This window comes from Bos taurus, chromosome 21, assembly GCF_002263795.3.
Source record: "Bos taurus isolate L1 Dominette 01449 registration number 42190680 breed Hereford chromosome 21, ARS-UCD2.0, whole genome shotgun sequence".
Lineage (NCBI taxonomy): Eukaryota > Metazoa > Chordata > Mammalia > Artiodactyla > Bovidae > Bos > Bos taurus.
In genome coordinates, this window is record NC_037348.1 from 20,097,733 (window position 1) to 20,115,190 (window position 17,458).

Genomic DNA, 17,458 nt, shown 5'->3' on the forward strand with positions numbered 1-17,458 from the left:
CCCCTGCACTGCAAGGCAGATTCTTAACCACTACCACCATGGAAGTTCCGTTCTAGAGGTGATTCTGAATGTTGAGACATTGGAGTCACCTGAGGGGTTTTTCAGCACCCAGGACCTGAGCACCATGTTCTCACAGTGGACCAAGAGCAGCATCACCTGGGGGCTCTTGGGCCCCATCCCAGAATTCCTGATTCAGCAGGTCTCAGGTAGAACCCAGGAATCTGCATTCCCAACAAGTTCCCCCTATCGGCTACAAATTGGCGCTTGCCATCTACCTCTACAAGGATTAAATCATGTGCTACTGCAGCTGCTGACCTTCAACACCCCCTAAAAGGAGTTCAGGGTGGAGAGCAGAAATGAGGCCCTCTGTGCTTGGGGTCCTGGCAGGACAGGTCTTTAGACAGATATTTTCAGGAGCCGATTTTATGAGCCCAGTTCTTGTACCTCCTCATATCTACAAAAACACTAAATCCTTCATGGTGACCACTGTTCCTCATGACTAGCAAAACCTTCATGAGACTAGTTGGAACCTTCTGGAAAAATATGTGCTTGACTGCACATATTCCCCTTTCATGAAAATCATATATAAATTGCCTCTTTGGAGCAGTCTCTCAGAGCTACCTGAGATGCTATCTCCCAGGCTACAGTCCTCATTTTGCCCCAAATAAAACTTAAAGCACAACTCTCATGTTCTTTTTTTTTTTTTTTAATTCGACGCCCTCTACCCCATGTTGATATTCTGTTGCTGGCCCGGGAACCATGTTTGAGAAGCACTGCCAGAGCATTAGGTGATTATGCTGTGTCATCATGGATAAACCACTGGCCTAGGAGATGAGCACACCACTGTGGGGACTTTTGTCACCATTCAGCCTCTCCCTCATCTCTCCCTTGGCTGCTGTTCATGCAGAGAGGGCACAACCCTGCAAGGAGTGTCCTAAACAGCCCACTACATGGATAAGGGTCTCCAGGTGAGGTTAAGAACCCAAGGGATTCATTCCAGGCCCATCCGACTCTAAACAGACTTCTGTTTCCTTCCTTCCTTTTGCTCTTTCCTCCTGTTTGGTGTGCCCACATCCAATTTTGCCTGTTGCAAGTAAGATGCTGGCCTCACCTACCACTTTCTTTAACTAAAGCAGTCTGGCATTGACCTCAGAGAGACAGCTATGAATGGTCCTGACAAGAGATCTTAGCTTCCTGCCCAGGAATTGAACCTGGGTAGCCTGGATAAAAACCAAGACTCCTTGCCACCAGGGGCTGGAGGCTAGAAGAAAAGTGGCCCTGCTTTTTCCCCCATTTGAAAGCAAGAACGTTTCAAGACGGCAAAAACCGTAAAAACAGGTACACAGTTTATTATTAGAGACACAGTATTACATGTGGGAAAACACACAGAGAAACAGTTTTTTTATTTAAGTCAGAAGGAGGCCAGAAATAGACACTTGGAGAGGAGTGCAATAGGAGGTGATTTATGTTGCTTATATAGGATAATCCTTCAAGGTCTTTGTTTACATTTGACCAAGATGTGTACGCAACTTTTTGCTAAGATGAATCCCAATGCAGAAGCCTGTGGGTGCATGTCCACACTTATTATGGGGTGCTGCCATTTTCCTTTTTGAACTACAAGGAGCCTTCCACACATGTGCAGATGGGGAAGTCTTCCTTGACCTCGGGAGTGGAAACCTTATCTCTGCTTTAACAGAGCTCAGCTTCTGCCACTAGCTTTGTCTTTGGAATGTCTGGTTGAGAACAGAGCTTCAGTTTTAGCCCATTTGACAAACACCAGCTGTCCATTCCAGGGGCCAGCTGTCCATTCCAGGGGCCCAAATATCCCCTACTTCAGTAATAATCAATTTATGCCCTGTCCTTGGGCTATGTCCTTCTCTAAAATGTTATGCCCTGCCCACCTCCCTCCTTCCCCATCTACCCATCCCACACTCCCAAGAAAAATTTGAAAAGAAACTTTCCCTTTAAGAATAGGGTCACCCAGTAATTTTTGCCACCCAGACTAGAAAAGCAAAGCAAAAAATACCCATCCTATCATCACCTTCAAGGCTGGCAGTGGCCATTACTTCTTCCTGAAGAGGCCTGGGAACACTAAGGCCGGAGGGCCACAGGGATGCCCTTCGCAAACATGCAGGCAGGTTTCTCCAAGACCATATTTTTTTGATCGTTTCTTTTGTAACCGAGCAGGACCCTATGGGGGCTTCTTGGACCAGAAAGAAAGTGTTAGTCACTCAGTTGTGTCCAACTCTTGTGACTCCATGGATTGTAGCCCACAGGTTTCTCTGGGATTCTCCAAGCAAGAATACTGGAGATCCCTCCCTCAAACCCTCTGCTTTAGCTCCTTTTGAAGTACCTAGAAGACACTATCTGATGCACATTTTCAGAGTTGTTTTACAGATGTGAAAAACCCTGAGTGAATGTGAGACCTTAACCACTTCAATTTTTTTTAGTATATGTGCTGCCGAAGCGAGCACCCTTAACCACTTCAAAAGCTGGACTATAAAGAAAGCTGAGCACTGAAGAATTGATGCTTTTGAACTGGGGTGTTGGAGAAGACTCTTGAGAGTCCCTTGGACTGCAAGGAGATCTAACCAGTACATTCTAAAGGAAATCAGTCCTGAATATTCATTGGAGGGACTGATGCTGAAGCTGAAACGCCAATACTTTGGCACCTGATGTGAAGAACTGACTCATTTGAAAGGACCCTGATGCTGGGAAAGATTGAAGGCAGGAGGAGAAGGGGACGACAGAGGATGAGATGGTTGGATGGCATCACCGACTCAATGGACATGAGTTTGAGTAATCTCTTGGAGTTGGTGATGGACAGGGAAGCCTGGCGTGCTACAGTCCATGGGGTTGCAAAGTCAGACACGGCTGAGAAATTAAACTGAACTAAACAGAACCACTTCAAGACCTTGAGCACATAGCCCCCAGGCCTCCTGGAGGTAAGGACTCATAATCAGAGCATTGCATAGTAGCTGCTCGCTATCCTGAGACCCTCCTCCCTTACCTGGCCTTTAAATATCCTGATACTCTTAGGGGAGTTAGGGCTTTTGGACATGAGCCACCTTTTTCCTCCCATGATCTTGCAGTAAACCTTTTTTTCTACTCCAAACTCAGACATTCCGGTATTGCTTGGCCTTACAGTGCACAAAGCACAAGAGCTTGCTTTCTATTACACTTGTTTGATACCCAGAGAGCAGCTGGGATGGAAGGCATCCACCCCTGGCTTCCTCTAAGATACCCTCTAGGCAGCAGGTATTTAGTGAGCTTGCAAAAGTTCTGGAGCCAGTCTCAGGTGGGCTGAGCAATCCAGGTGGGGTCTCAAAATCCAGGGTCCCTGCTCTAAGCCTTCTGCCCACTGGAAATTATTGACCCCCTGAGTTTTATTTTGCTTTTTTTCAGTTAGAAGGGAAGAGCACTGTACACTGCCCACCACTGGGAGAAAGCAGACACAATCACTAGGTACCCACCACCACCCCAAACCACCCTCCACACACACACCAACTAAGGCACCGCCAAGGGGACAGATGTGCTTTGGCAACAAGGCCCCCCTAGAGGCCCAGGCTGTCAACAGCTGCACAGATGGCTTTGTGCCGTGGAGTCAGCACCTTAGGAGGTGGGAGGGGGCGGTGGGCAGAGAAGGAAGGAGTCTCAGGTCCTGATGGATCAGAAGAAGGAAAATGGGGAGAGGTTGTCAGGACACCAGAGATGAGAAACCAAGGATGACCAGAAAAGGGGCAGAAAGCAAAAAATGTAGGAAAAATGAGAAAGAGGCAAAACGGTGTGGGCAACCACACAGAACAGGAAGGACACAGAGCAGAAGGAGGGAAGGAAACGGAAAGGAGAGTGAAATGAGTGGAGAAGGATGTGATGAGGGAGAGAGGGAGCCAGGGAGACATTAGACGACATAATATCTCCATAAGTATAGGGAATCTGGAGCCCGTGGGTGGAGCCTGTCACTGACCAGGCAGCTCGCGATCACCAGGTCGGCCACATAAAGCAGCAAGTTGATGGCTGTCAGGACGGCCACAGCCAGTCGCTGGTCCCAGTTGCACACGTAAGTAGTGAACTCATCTCTGCAGGTCGTATCACTGGATCGCTGGGACTGGCCGCCCAGCTCCTCATTGAACTGATAGAGCGGCCAGAGGACCAGAGCGCTGATGTAGAGGAGGATGCAAAACAGGGTCAGCCCAAGCTGGGAAACAGGGAAGCGGATGGGCAGCCAATTGTCACAGTAGAGCAAGCCCAGCAGGATGGCCAGGGTCCCCAGGATGAAACAGGTGGAGTACACAGCCACGCACCACACCAGGGCTGGCTGGTGCTGGTACAGGGAGGTGTTGCTGATGAAAGCGAAGATGATGCAAGCCACAAAGTTCTCCAGCAGCTTGAGCAGGCCATGCAGCGTATGCACATAGGTGATGATCCTTCTGGGCCGGTGACCCACCCAGGTCCCGACAAATTCGGTCCCGTAAGCCACAGCAGCGATGCAAGAGAATGCTGTGGCAGTGATGGCGTGGTTCCGGGTGGGGCCCTGAGGCAAGAACGGGACATAAGTAGTGGCAGAGATGATGGAGGTTGAGAAGCAGAAGAGAGCGGCATAGCAGGCGTAGTTGATGGGGAAGTTGTACCAGTGGGAGGAAAAGTGGGACCGGAGGTTACTGTATTCCACAATGATGATGAGGAGGGTCACAACGTAGCAGAAGCACCAGAAGAACATGAACCAGTTATCTACGCCCACCCGCTGAGTGCCCACGCTGGCCACCAGCGAGGAGGCCACACCGGTGGAGAGCAGCTGCAGCAGGCGGACGGAGCAGCCCATGACAGTCCAGGAGCAAAGGCCTGGGGATGACGAAGTGGTGGACATGGTGGTTCATTTGGTCAAATTGGTCACTGTCCCGGGTAAGGCCTGGCCTTCGCTGAGGACCCACGAGAGAAAGATCCAGCTCCGGAGGTGGATTAAGTCAGATACCAGGGAAAGGCTCAGGGTCCTGTGATGGATGAGGCTCAGGGTCCTGTGATGGATGAGGCTCAGGATCCGTAGAGTTAGAACCAGTGGCCCAGACACCTGGGTAACAGTACAGCTGCTCCAGAATGATTCTCCTCACCCATCACCCTTGGCCTTGTCGGGAGACCTGTCTTATCCCAAACCTCACAGCTGGGTTGGGTCTGGCACCAAACCGTGAACGTTTTTCACCTCTTTGTGCTGCGTGCCATTATCTACGGAGACACATGGTCCTTATCTGCAAGACCAACCCTTCAAGGCTCTGGAAAATGTAGAAAATTTTTTAAAAAGTCATTTGAAACAAATTTGATCTGAACAGACATGAGACAATTTATGGCCTTTATTTATTTCACTTAGTGTGAATGTTCAAGTTTGGTTGAAGAAACACTACTGTGTTTGGTTGCAGGATGCTTTCAGACCCCAGTGGGGTGTGAGGTCATATAGAGTAGATGAAACATGCCACCTGCCTAAAGGTGAAAAATTCTGAATTTTGGAGTATATCTGACCCCAACAATTTCATAAAAGGCATTATGGATTGTACTGCTAACTCCATTTTACAGATAAGAAAGCTAATGCTTGAGGGAAAAAAATCTCTACCCTAAGGTCCCATGCCTAGGAAGTGAGAACTTCAGATGAAAATGCCAAAGCTGTGAGTTTGAGCCTTTTGTTCCACTGCGCACATGTCAGCAGGGCCCGCGGGTGGGAGCCCAGGACCAAAGCTCAGGGCTCTGGGACCCAGGACACACCTTCAGGGCCACGGCCTCCTTCCACAGCATCTGAAGACACACGTGTCCTGGCCTCTCCTCCCTGCAGCATCACTAGAAGGAGCTGCCATCTGAGGGGACACAGCCCCACCCGGAGGAGGGCAGCTCCAGGGCTGAACAGGGAGGAGCAATGGGGTGAGAGCAAGGCCGTGGGGACGAGATGACATGGGAAGTAGGAACTGTTGTGAATCCTTCCCACCCTGGGGAATTTTGCCTTAACATGTGACTCTTCCCCACATGGAAAGGGAGACCCCAATCCAGCATGACGCCCAGGTGAGTGTCCTGGAGGAACCAAGAAACAAATATTAAAATGCCAGCTTTATAAGCTCCAAAGCTTCCATCCACGTGAGAATCTAACCCCTTTTAAGAGCAGGAGCTGAAAGAGGAGCTACCTGCTAGACCCCTGGGAGGCCCACCCGGGACCGGGTGGGGGCGGGGGGCAGAGTGGAGATATTGGGGGCAGCTGGGGTTGGGGGGAGGGATTGCAGGGTCCCAGTGGCCCTGAGGCAGCCCAGTAGGTGTCTTCTGACCCAGAAGGGATGCAGGCATGGAGCCAACCTTCCCCGTGGAGGAGGGGCCTGGACTGGAACTGAGAGAGGAAAACAGGGGCCTAAAGGTGTTTCAGGGCTGTGACAGGGACACATGGCCAGAAAGGCAGGAACCCTGGAGACCATGGAATTGCCCAGGTCACCTGCCCAAGACAGTCCCACCAGCCAGGGCTGCAGTCCTGACACACAGGGGCTCCTCCAGGGTCCAGTGTGGGGGAGTGAGGCCCCTCCCAGCCCACCCCCTCCACAGGGACAGCTGCCCTGCTTCCAAGGGACTATTTGCTGAGAGGCCCCCAGGGCAGAAGGGCCAGCAGCCTGAGCCCCAGCCAGCTTCCTGCCATCAGGGGCCTTGTCACCTTTGCTGATAATAAACCCTGGGACAAGCTGAGGCTGGAAAGAGAAACACAGAGCAAACCCAGAGAACCTCTCTGGGCTCACAAAGCTCCTTCAGCCCCAATTGCCAGTGGAGCCCTGGAGCCTGCGGGCCTCCCAGTGGGCACTGCCAGGGTTGGGAAAGGGCACTGGGGTGAGGGAGTCTGGAGGTGTCATGCTGTCTGTTCCCCAACTGTCCCCCGACCAACCTCTCCAAAGTCACCCTTGATTCCACCTAAGGTTAAATGACAGCTTTGGATCCATTTGATGGCACAGAGGGCTTGGGGAAGGAGAGGCATGGGGGTTCCAGCTGTGTGGCCCTGGGTAAGGCCTGTGCCCTCTCTGGGCCCCAGTTCCCCCACCTGGAAATCAGCAGGTTTGCCTGAGTCTCCCAGTAGCACCTCCTCCACTCTAATCCATGAGCCTGTTCATGGTGCCCCTGTCAGAGCACAGCCTGGATGTGGCTGAGCCCTGCCTGCCCAGCAGCCTGGCATGTGGACTGGAAGACAGTGAGCTGGGAAGGTCAAGGCCAGAAAAGGAAGGAAGGAAGAGGTGCCAGAGAAAGGCAGAGTAGGAAGAAGGAAAAATGGATACTCAGAGTTACAAAGAGGCTCTGGAGCTTTGGCAGACACTTATAGCTAAATGATCCTGAAGTTTCCCCACCTGTGCAATGGGCTTAATACCTACTTTGTGTTAAATAATGAATAAAAACATGTAAAGGGCTAATCAGAGGGCCTGACGCATGGCACACTCAATCCAAGCCAGTTCCCGCCTTCAGCTTGAAGCCACTTAACTCCATCTGCGCCTCCACCTTCACGCACTCATCCTCTCTCAACTCTGTGTGTGCAAACCTCTCTGTCCTTCCTCTTATGAAGACACCAGTCACTGGACTTTGGTTTCACACTCCACCCAGGATGTTTTCCATCCCAGAGGCCTTAACTAAATATGTCTCCAAAGACCCTATTTCTAAATGAATGTGTTTTCTGAGTAGAAATGACATTTTCGGAGGACAATCTTCAATCCGTTGTGGTCCTCACTCAGATCTTCCTGTCCTTTTTTCACTGTGTCTTTTCCTGATGTGTCTATCATACTAAGTGAATTTGTTTTCTTTTGCAGATTGTTCTGTGTTCACTGGAGTTCTTGGGACTCACAGTGGGTTGATCCCTTGTGTACTTTGTCATTACACTGTGACACCCCTTCTACAGGATCCCTTTTCCTGGCAGGATCCTGACATCCATGTTGGGAGTTTCACGAAAGTTTCACCAAAGAATAATTGCATTTGCTTCTGCTCAGGACCCTCCACGCCAATCACCTGTTTGGCACCTATTGTGTTAATTTCCCCAGTTTGTAGAGCCACTGGACCTGAGGGATTGAGAACTTTTGGGCCCAAATCCACAAGTGAAGACCTGAAGTTTCTATTTCTCTTGTGGAGACAAAAAAAAAACCTCCCGTGGAGGTAGGTATCAGCCTTGACCTTTCCTCTTTCTGAAGGGCCTGGTTTTCCTTGTCAACCCTTGCTCCGAGGCTGCAGACCACGTGATCCTGGCTTTAGGGAAGTGTCTGAGCTCCAACTCCTCACCTTGTGCCACCCCAAAGTCTCATTCCTGACCCAAGTGGACAAATAGGCCAGCCTCCAGATATCTATGCTCAACTCTCCTTTCTCCTCCCTCCTACAGACAAGCAGGGGCCACATCAGTTCTGCCACTGAAGATTCAGGAGAAACTTGAGCAAATCAATTAATTCTATAGGTTCTTTCTCTCTTCTTTTCCTCCTTAAAGACTTGACTTTTAATCACCCCCTCCAGGAAGGCTTCCAGAATCTCACCAGCTCCACGTCTGATTGCTCCCAGATTGATAGTTTTCGGTCTTTGCCCTTCTGTGAAGCAGCCTGGTGTGGACAGGTCATCACAAGTTCCTGGGTCTTACCTGGGCCAAACAGGTGAAGTGGGGAGGAAGGGAGGTGTTGCAGGGGCAGCAGACAGGGCCCAATGTAGATGGACCTGAACGCCAGAGACATAGGTATTTAGCTGTAAGTGATGAGGCCTCACTGACATTCTCTAGGGAGGGGCTGATCCATCAGAGGCCCACTTTGGAACTGACACTCTGGCTGTAGGAGGAAAATGGAATGGAGGCCAGAGCGTCAGGGAGGCAGCCTGGGTTCCTGCCTCCGCGTCTCCTGGAGGACCCTCCTGACACACGGGCTCTTCCTGCGCCTGCACCTGGAGGCCTGGCTCGTGCACTTCATGAGGGGTGGAGCTGATCAAGATAGGAGAATTCTCAGGCAGACTAGCCCTCCCTGGTGAGTGACCGCACAGTCAAAGGTGACAAGGGTCCTTCACAGGCCCAACTGCCCGGAGCTGCCCAGGCAGCCAGATGCAGCTCCTGAATCTGCCCCTAGTAGAAGGTCAGCACCTCACAGCCTCACTTTGCCCTAGGATGTCTGGCTGAACAGTGACAGGAGCATTTATGATGAAATGTGGGAGGAGAGTCTATGTGGTCCAAGATGACAAGACCTCCACGATCGATTTTTTTTTTAGTAACACAAATGTGTTTCTTTGTAATGTATATCCATATAAAGCTTATTTTTACCTTATCATAATTGTAATATATATTATTTTGTCTTTCCAAACATTATATTTGATTTTTATGTTACCATGTGGGGTTCTTAACTACTTTTTTATGTTAGCTTTTAAAAAACTTCTTTATTTAGATATTATTGATATGAAACTGTTCTGTATACAACTCAATGAGTTTTCAGATAAATATACATTTCATGAAACCATCAACAGTCTCAAGGCCATAAACTGTTCCATCACCACCCAAAGTTTCCTCCCCATCCACTTTATCGTAATAATTATCACTTTGTCTACATGTGATAAGAACACCTCCTTTTCCAATGATCACTGATTCCAGTTGTTCATTTGTCCAAACTATGCCCTGGATGGACTTGGCCCAGAGACCCAGAGGTGACCACAGACACTAGATGCTTATTTGCATGGAGCTCTGCTCCAGTGGGTGTGTCAGATGACAAATCCATAAACTAGTTAAATCCTCTAACAAGGTAACCTCAAGAAGTGACCAGCACGATGAAGAGAACAACGGTCCCGGGACGAAGCAGATGACTTTTGGAAGATCCTCCTACGCAGGTGGCATTTCAGCTGAGAACTGAAGACTGACAAAGAGGTGGCCACGTTGAAGGTAGAGGGAACAGCTTGTGCAAGATCTTGAGCAGGGAACAAGTCGCCATCTCGAGATTACCTATAAGAGAGTTGCGGGATCTGAAGAGTTAAGGGACCATAGAACAACGAGCACTGGAGACCGAATGTCCCTGGAAACATGTGAGGCACCATGTGTGGCTCCACAGCACTTCATCGCAGACAGCCAGGAGCAGGGAAAGTCTGGAGATGGGGGCACAATTGTGGTTGTATGAGCAATCTGGGAAGACTCTATGCACTTCTGCTCTAAACAGTGATTTACCGCATGTTTGCTGTGTGCTGGGCACTGCAGACCCCACAGCAAAGCTAGTTCCTGTCCTGAAGGAGCATCTGGCTTAATGCAGAGACATTTAGTCTAGGGGATGTGAAGACAGAAGATCCAGAGACATAGCAGAACTTCCAGAGGACTCTGAAAAAGAAAAGGGTTGGGTCTATTCTGTTCAAACTCCAGAGAGCAGGGCAAGTGGGCTTTGCACCCCCTAAGGAATTAAAGATGCCCCCAAATGAGATGGGCCACTGTGGGAGGTGATGTTAGAGCATTAGAGCCTTTCCAGCCAGCACTGCTGGATCACTCCCAGCGAAGGCTTGAAACTAATTGTTCCCAAAGGATAGTCCATGGAACACTAGTCCAAGATGCTGCATGGAAAGAGTTCCCTGATTGTGCAAGTAAGTTTGAGAAATACTTCCTGCTATCGGTAATTTTATAATGCATACTGCTCTATAAAAGGTCCTAGGAAGTCCTGCAATAAACAAGTCTGTTTAACTTTTTAATATGGTGTTAAATGTATTTGGCCATATGAAATTTTTGTCTTGCCTTAACATATGAATTTTATTTCATTACTTTTTAAGAATACCTGCCATGGGGATCACCTCCTGGGTGCCCGCCCCATCCACCGCACCTGCCACTGGGTGAAGATCACATGGTTCATCCCAGTATAGGAGTGAGGGGCACAGTGGGGGTCCTTCTGCTGCCCTTCCCACAGCTCTGCTTGCCTGGCCCCTCTGGCCCTGGTGACCCTAGAATGCAGGGCTCTGAGGCTTTGTTCTGACACTAGGAGAGGAAGAAGGACTGTGGTGCGTTTCTGGCCACCGGTTACTGTAAAGGGCCATTGATCTCAATGCATGGGAGTGCATAGATGGACACACACACAAACACACACTCTGAGCAAGCACGCAGGCACACAACTTTGAAGACAGGTGTTGAGGTGCTGGCAAGGGGCCTTTAAGAGCTACAGGATGAGATGTTGGGCATTGGGGTGGGGCCCAACCCCTAGTTTCCCAGGGATGAGCCCTAAGACTCTGGGCTGGGGAGGCAATAGCAGGGGCTTGTAAAAACCTTGGTTTGGGTAAAGATTGACACCTGCTCAGTTGATTCTGCATTCTAAGCAAATTTGGGTAATCAGGGTCTGTGGATTTTATGGTTTGCCTGTTTGTCTGGTTGGTTTTTTTCTTTGTCTTTCTCTGATCATTAGGAAACATCTGACATAGAAACATGCGCATGCTCTACACATGCAAACGATGCGATTCCTTTCACTGTAGCAGCAGGTTTCAAACCTACCCCTCTGCTTGCCCTCAATCTACCCCTCCACCCCCTAAAAAATTGAAAAGCAACTTCCTGTTTGCCCTCATAACCAGGAAAAAGAAGAAAAAAATCCAGGTTAATGTCAATTTGAAAAAAAAAGCACATACTAAACTTTACAAATTATGTTTTACTCAGGAACCTTATAGAGGACCATAGCCTTGGAGACAGCCTCTAAGACAGTTCTGTGGAACTGTTCCAAAGAGCTAAGGGAAGAGCCAGAATATGCATGTGTTTTTGCTGAAAAAAAAAAAAAAAATAGCATGAAGTTGACCATCAAAAGATTATTGCTAGCCATAAAACCCAGGCACCTCAAGTTAATCATTTTAGTGCTTTCCTATCTATGGGAAGTGAGTGTGAGCTCACTGAAGTTATTAGATGTGCATGTTCACCATCTTGAACTAGTATCCTGTTTTTATCCATTCTGAATTCCTCCCTGGTTGCACTTTTGAGGGTGGCTGCAGTGGCTGATGGATAGATAGAGGGCAACATCCATTGTTTACTGAAATGGCAAACCATGTTCTTTGTCCTTGGCAATTTCTCCTGGTCAAACTTTGACCAAGGTTTGGGAGGCATTTCATAGCCAGTTTGTCTGAGGACACTAGAATTCTTTTGATAGGCCACTTAATAAGCTTATTTTTCATATTAGGTCCTGTTGATAAACCAAAATTCTATGGATCACCTGTCTCACTAGTCTTTTGTGATCCAGGAAATATTTTCTCTTGTTGCTTCTCCTAAAATCTAGAGTTTCAGTATTACAGTTACTCTATGTAGAGTTTTATACATGATAGAGTAACATGTTTAGCCATCATTAATTTTATCGGAGGCTTGGTTACACATTGGGTAAAATAAGAGATAGTAATTAATCTTAGAAGTAGACAGAATATAAGTAATAGAGCAGTGACATTAGTAAAGTCACAGTACAGCAGAGAGAGGCATGCGGCAAACATAATTTGAGACAACAAATGAAAACAGTGAATAGTGTAACTAGTTGTAATCTGGTCACAGTAAATCATCAAGTCCACAGGAGAGCAAGCTGGATAAGCCAAGTTCTAGAGGGATCAGGTAAAGAGAAAAAGATAAATGTTACATCTTTATTTACAAATGTATACTTTATCAATTTGCTGTAGATCATAGCATAGGAAGAAAGGTTTTCTGAAAACCAAAGATTAAAAACCGTTCTATTTCAGGGCTTCACTGGTGACTAGGTGGTAAAGAATTTGCCTGCCAATGCAGGAAACATGGGTTCGATCCCTGGTCTGGAAAGATCCCACATGCCACGGAGCAACTAAGCCAGTGCGCCACAACTGCTGCGCCCACACACCCCAGAGCCCGTGCTAGGCAACAAGAGAGCCTGCTGCTATGAGAAGCCCGCACACTGCAACTAGAGGGCAGCTCCATGAAGCAACGAAGAGCTGCAATGAAGACCCACCCAAACCAAGAATAAAAGGAGGTGCCACCATAAGAAGGTGCAAAGGACGTAGCCTTCACAAAATGTGGAAAGTTTGCTTCCAAAAATAGTATAAGAAAGTAAAAAGCACATGTATACCTGTGATGGATTCATTTTGATGTTTGGCAAAACTAATACAATTATGTAAAGTTTAAAAATAAAATTAAATTTAAAAAAAATTAAAAAAAATAAATAAATAAAAATAAAGCTCTAAATAGAAAAAAATTAAAAAAAAAAAAAAAAGAAAGTAAAAAGAAGGTTAAGATGACAAAGGACCCTTATGGGTTGGGATCCCTTATGACTAATTTCCCTAAGAGCCAGACAAAAAGTCTCCTTGGAATCCCAGTGTATTTCACTGGCTGCCATATGAATTCCTCTGGATAACAGAGACCAAGCTCTTAAAACACAGGGAAAGGAAAGTGAAGTCGCTCAGTCATGTCCAACTCTTTGCGACTCCATGCACTGTAGCCTACCAGGCTCCTCTATCCATGGGATTTTCCAGGCAATAGTACTGGAGTGGGTTGCCATTTCCTTCTCCAAAAACACAGGGAGGGGTGGGGAAATGCCTAAGATCAAGTACATTTAATCACAAAGACACAGGAAGAGAAATCTAAGTTTTCACTACAGGGCTTTTGTTCCTTTAAGGTAAGAATTTTAAAAGGATGGTTTATCAAGCTGTTTCCTCTAGCTGCACATGCAAAAATATATTAATTTTGCAATGTCAAAAGAACCACAATCTGGCCAATTTAAGGTGAGATTTCCTTTAATTATCAATTAAGCAGATACTTGTAAGTATAAACTCTGTATGAACATAATAAACTATTCCCAGTGTCCTTCAACTGAGAATAATCCAATGTTCATGAAAAAAAAATCATAGTCTATCTAAGAAACAAGTGGAAATTTTTATTTGAGCTAACCTGGAGGATTATAACCCAAGAGACAGTCTTTCAAAAATCTCTCTGAGGACTGTTCCACCTGTTATAGGTCAGAGCACAGTTGTATAAGCTTTTGAGACAAACAGTTATACATTAAATGATATATTATTGTCAGTTTACTCAATCCAAATCTACACAAACAAAGAGAACAATGGGTATGAGTCATCTTGTTCACGCTCAGTCGTGTCTGACTTGCGATCTGGCGACTATAGTCTGCCAGCCTCCTCTAACCATGGGATTTTCCAGGCAAGAATACTGGAGTGGGTTGCGTTTCCTCCTCCAGGAGATCTTCCCAACCCAGGGACTGAACCTGCATTTCTTGCATCTCCTACATTGGTAGGTGGATTCTTTACTGCTGGGAAGAATCTACCTGAGAAGCCTGGGTCATCTTGGTCCCTCACAGAATTAAGAAGGAAGATTATCTCCTAAGAAGCCATGATTCTTGATGAGATCAAGAAAAAATGTTGTCTCCCAAGGAGGCCTAGTTCATGCAGATGCACAATACACAAAAAAGTGAAGGAGGAGACCCAAATGGGCAGAGAAAAGTTTTATGCTTCAATTTTTCTCAACTTGGCATAAGTATGGATTTTATTTCATTACCATTGAGTGTGTTTCAACTGAGCAAAATCTTCCCACATCTTTTAACTGAAGATAGCGTATAGTGTTTGCCTACAATGCAGGAGACCTGGGTTCGATCCCTGGGTCAGGAAGATTCCCTTGGAGAAGGAAATGGCAACCCACTCCAGTACTCTTGCCTGGAAAAATCCCATGGACAGAGAAGTCTGGTGGACTACAGTCCATGGGATTGCAAAGAGTTGGACACAATTGAGCGACTTCACTTCACTTCACTTCAAACCAGTTACTGCTTCTCAAAACTAAGTCTCAAGGAGAACCTACTCCTCCAGAGAGGAGCTTAACATCACAGAATAAAATTTAGGATTATCAGACAATAACAGGAAATCTAAAACCCAAGAGAGACTCACCCCAATTCATCTGGATTTCCTAAGGAGGCAGATAGGCACAAGAGGCCTCTGGGGGTACAAGGCTTGTGCTTCGAAGAGTTCAGGAGAAGAGAAACCTTCCCTGGGTGCGTTCTGTAGTCACCAAAACTGTTGACTGAAAAAAAAAAAAAAAGCAAAACCTAAAAGTCACAAATTTATGTTTAATTTGGAGATGTTACTGAGGACTCTAGCCAAGGAGACACTCTCAGATAGCTCTGAGGAACTGTTCCAAAGAGGTCAGGGATGAGTCAGGATATACAGAAGATTTTACTGGGGCTGGGGGAACACATGTAGTTAACATCAGTAGGTTATTGCTCATCACGAAAAACAGATATCTCAAGTCAATGATTTTAATGCTTTTCTATGTATGGAAAGATATAGTGCTTGGGCTCACAAAAATTATTCCTCTGATATGCATCTTAACTTTCTAGGATCAGTACCTTGTTTTTCTCCATCCTGAATTCCCCTCAGGATAGGATATTAGTGCTGAAACAGAGGCTGAAGGCCTGAGAACATGATGGACAAGATAACTCACCATTTTCTGAAAATGCAGGCAACATTCTTTGTCCACATTTGCATCACTTCTAAGGCTGGTGGGTCCATGCTCTTCTCACTGCAGAGGCAGGACAAGCTGTTTTGATCACTGAGGCAGGAGGGCCACATTGCTGCCCCTCACCAACATTGCAGACACGTGTCTTCAAGGCCCTGGGGTCCATCACGAGCTCCTTTTTTGATTCCACAGAGAGTAGTTGGGCTGGAAGGCATTCACTTCTGGCTTCCTCTAAAATGTGCTTTAGTCAGTCGATGTTTAGTGAGCCTGCAAAAATTCTGGAGCCAATCTCAGGTGAGGCTGAGCACCAGGTAGGGCCTACGGACCAAAGATCTCTGCTTTGAATATCCTGCCCGCTGGACATTATTAATCTCCAGGTATTTCTTTTTAACTTAAATGGGAGGCACACTGTGCACCCTCCTCTACTGGGAGAAAGTGAGCCCAGTGCCTATCTACCTGCTTCCACCCCAACACATATACACACACACACACACACACACTAACTAAGGCACTGCCAGGGGGACAGACACACCTTGGCAATGAGGACCTCCAGAGGCCCAGGGTGTGAACAGATGCACAGAGGGCTGTATGATGTGGAGGAGATGGGAGGGGGCGGTGGGCAGAGAAGGAAGGGGTCTCGGGTCCTGATGGATCAGAAGAAGGAAAATGGGGAGAGGTGGTCAGGACACAGGAGACAAGAAAACCAAGGATGATCAGACAAGGGGCAGAAAGCAGAAAATGTAGAAAAGGTGAAAGCAAAAAGAGAAAACAGTAAAAGAGGGTGTGGGCAACCACACAAAACAGGAAGGAAACAAAACAGAGCAGAAGGAGGGAAGGAAACAGAAAGGAGAGAGAGATGAGTGGGGCAGGATGTGAGGAGGGAGAGAGGGAGCCAGGAAGAAGACATTAGAGGACACCAGAGCTCAGTGAAGATACCTCCTGTGAGCAGAGGGGATCAGGAGTCCCTGGGCTGGTCCTCAGTCCCTAATAAAGACCCAGCGGGCCCAGTACACCAGGTCAGCCACGTAAATCAGCAGGTTGATCACTGTCAAGATGGCTACAACCAGTCTTTGGTCCCAGATGCACACCAAGTGGTGATGGCGGCAGCTCACATCATTGGACCGCTGGGGCTGGCCACCAAAATTCTTGTCGAACCGGTAGAGCAGCCATAGGATCAGAGCGCTGGCATAGAGGAAGATGGAGAACAGGGCCAACCCCAACAGGAAAATGGGGAAGCAAATGGGCAACTTGTTGCTATAGCCTCTCAGATACAGCAGGAGGGCCACGGCCCCCAGGAAGAGGCAGATGGAATATGCGGCCACACACCACACCGGGGCCGGCTGGTGCAGGTACAGGGAGGTATTGCTGATGAAGCCAAAGATGACACAGGCCACGAAGTTCTCTAGCCCCTTGAGCAGTCCTGGCATGGGGAGCACATAGCAAGTGATCTGGCTGGGCCAGGCATAGATCCAGGCTACTTCAGTGGCATAAGTCACAGAAGCGAGGCAGGAGAAAGCAGTAGCAGCAATGGCGTGGTTCCAGGAGCTGCCACGAGGGACGATCTGGAGGTACGTGGTGGGGTAAATAATGGAGGCCTAGAGGCAGAGGAGGGTGGAGTAGGAGGCATAGTTGATGAGAAAGTCGTCCCAGGAAAAGGGCCAGAGGAACTGGAGCCCACATAACTCGACTATGAAAGTAAGGAGGGTCATGACGAAGCAGAAGCACCAGATGAACATGGACCAGTTACCTCTGGTCTCCCTCCAAGTGCCAGTGGTAGCCACCAGCGAGAAGGCCAGGCAGGTGGAGAACAGCTGCAGCAGGCGGAGGAAGTAGCCCATGATGGTTGCAGAGGCCAGGCCAGAGGACGAGTTCATGGTGAGCCTGATGGTCAGGCTGGTCTTTGTCATCAGACTGGGTCTTCACTGAGGACCCACCAGAGAAAGATCCAGCTTTGGAGGTGGATTAATCAGACATCTGAAAAGAGCCTCGGGTCCTGCGACGGCTGCTACTCAGGATCTACGGAGTTGGAACCAATGACTC

The 17,458-nt window shown here is 47.8% G+C and overlaps 1 protein-coding gene and 1 pseudogene across 1 annotated transcript; both read right to left on the reverse strand.

The window, feature by feature from the left end:
* Nucleotides 1-3,901: 3,901 nt before the first annotated feature.
* LOC100298625 (myeloid-associated differentiation marker) lies at nucleotides 3,902-4,891 on the reverse strand. Its single transcript, XM_002696557.3, has one exon. It carries the CDS (start codon nucleotides 4,865-4,867, stop codon nucleotides 3,902-3,904), a length of 966 nt encoding a protein of 321 aa, XP_002696603.1. The 5' UTR covers nucleotides 4,868-4,891.
* A 10,551-nt stretch (nucleotides 4,892-15,442) lies between these two features.
* On the reverse strand, nucleotides 15,443-17,458 carry LOC100336774 (myeloid-associated differentiation marker-like; annotated as a pseudogene).

What these genes read in the sequence shown, in the direction of transcription:
- LOC100298625 (XM_002696557.3), bottom strand. Translation starts at nt 4,867, where the DNA reads ATGTCCACCACTTCGTCATCCCCAGGCCTTTGCTCCTGGACTGTCATG.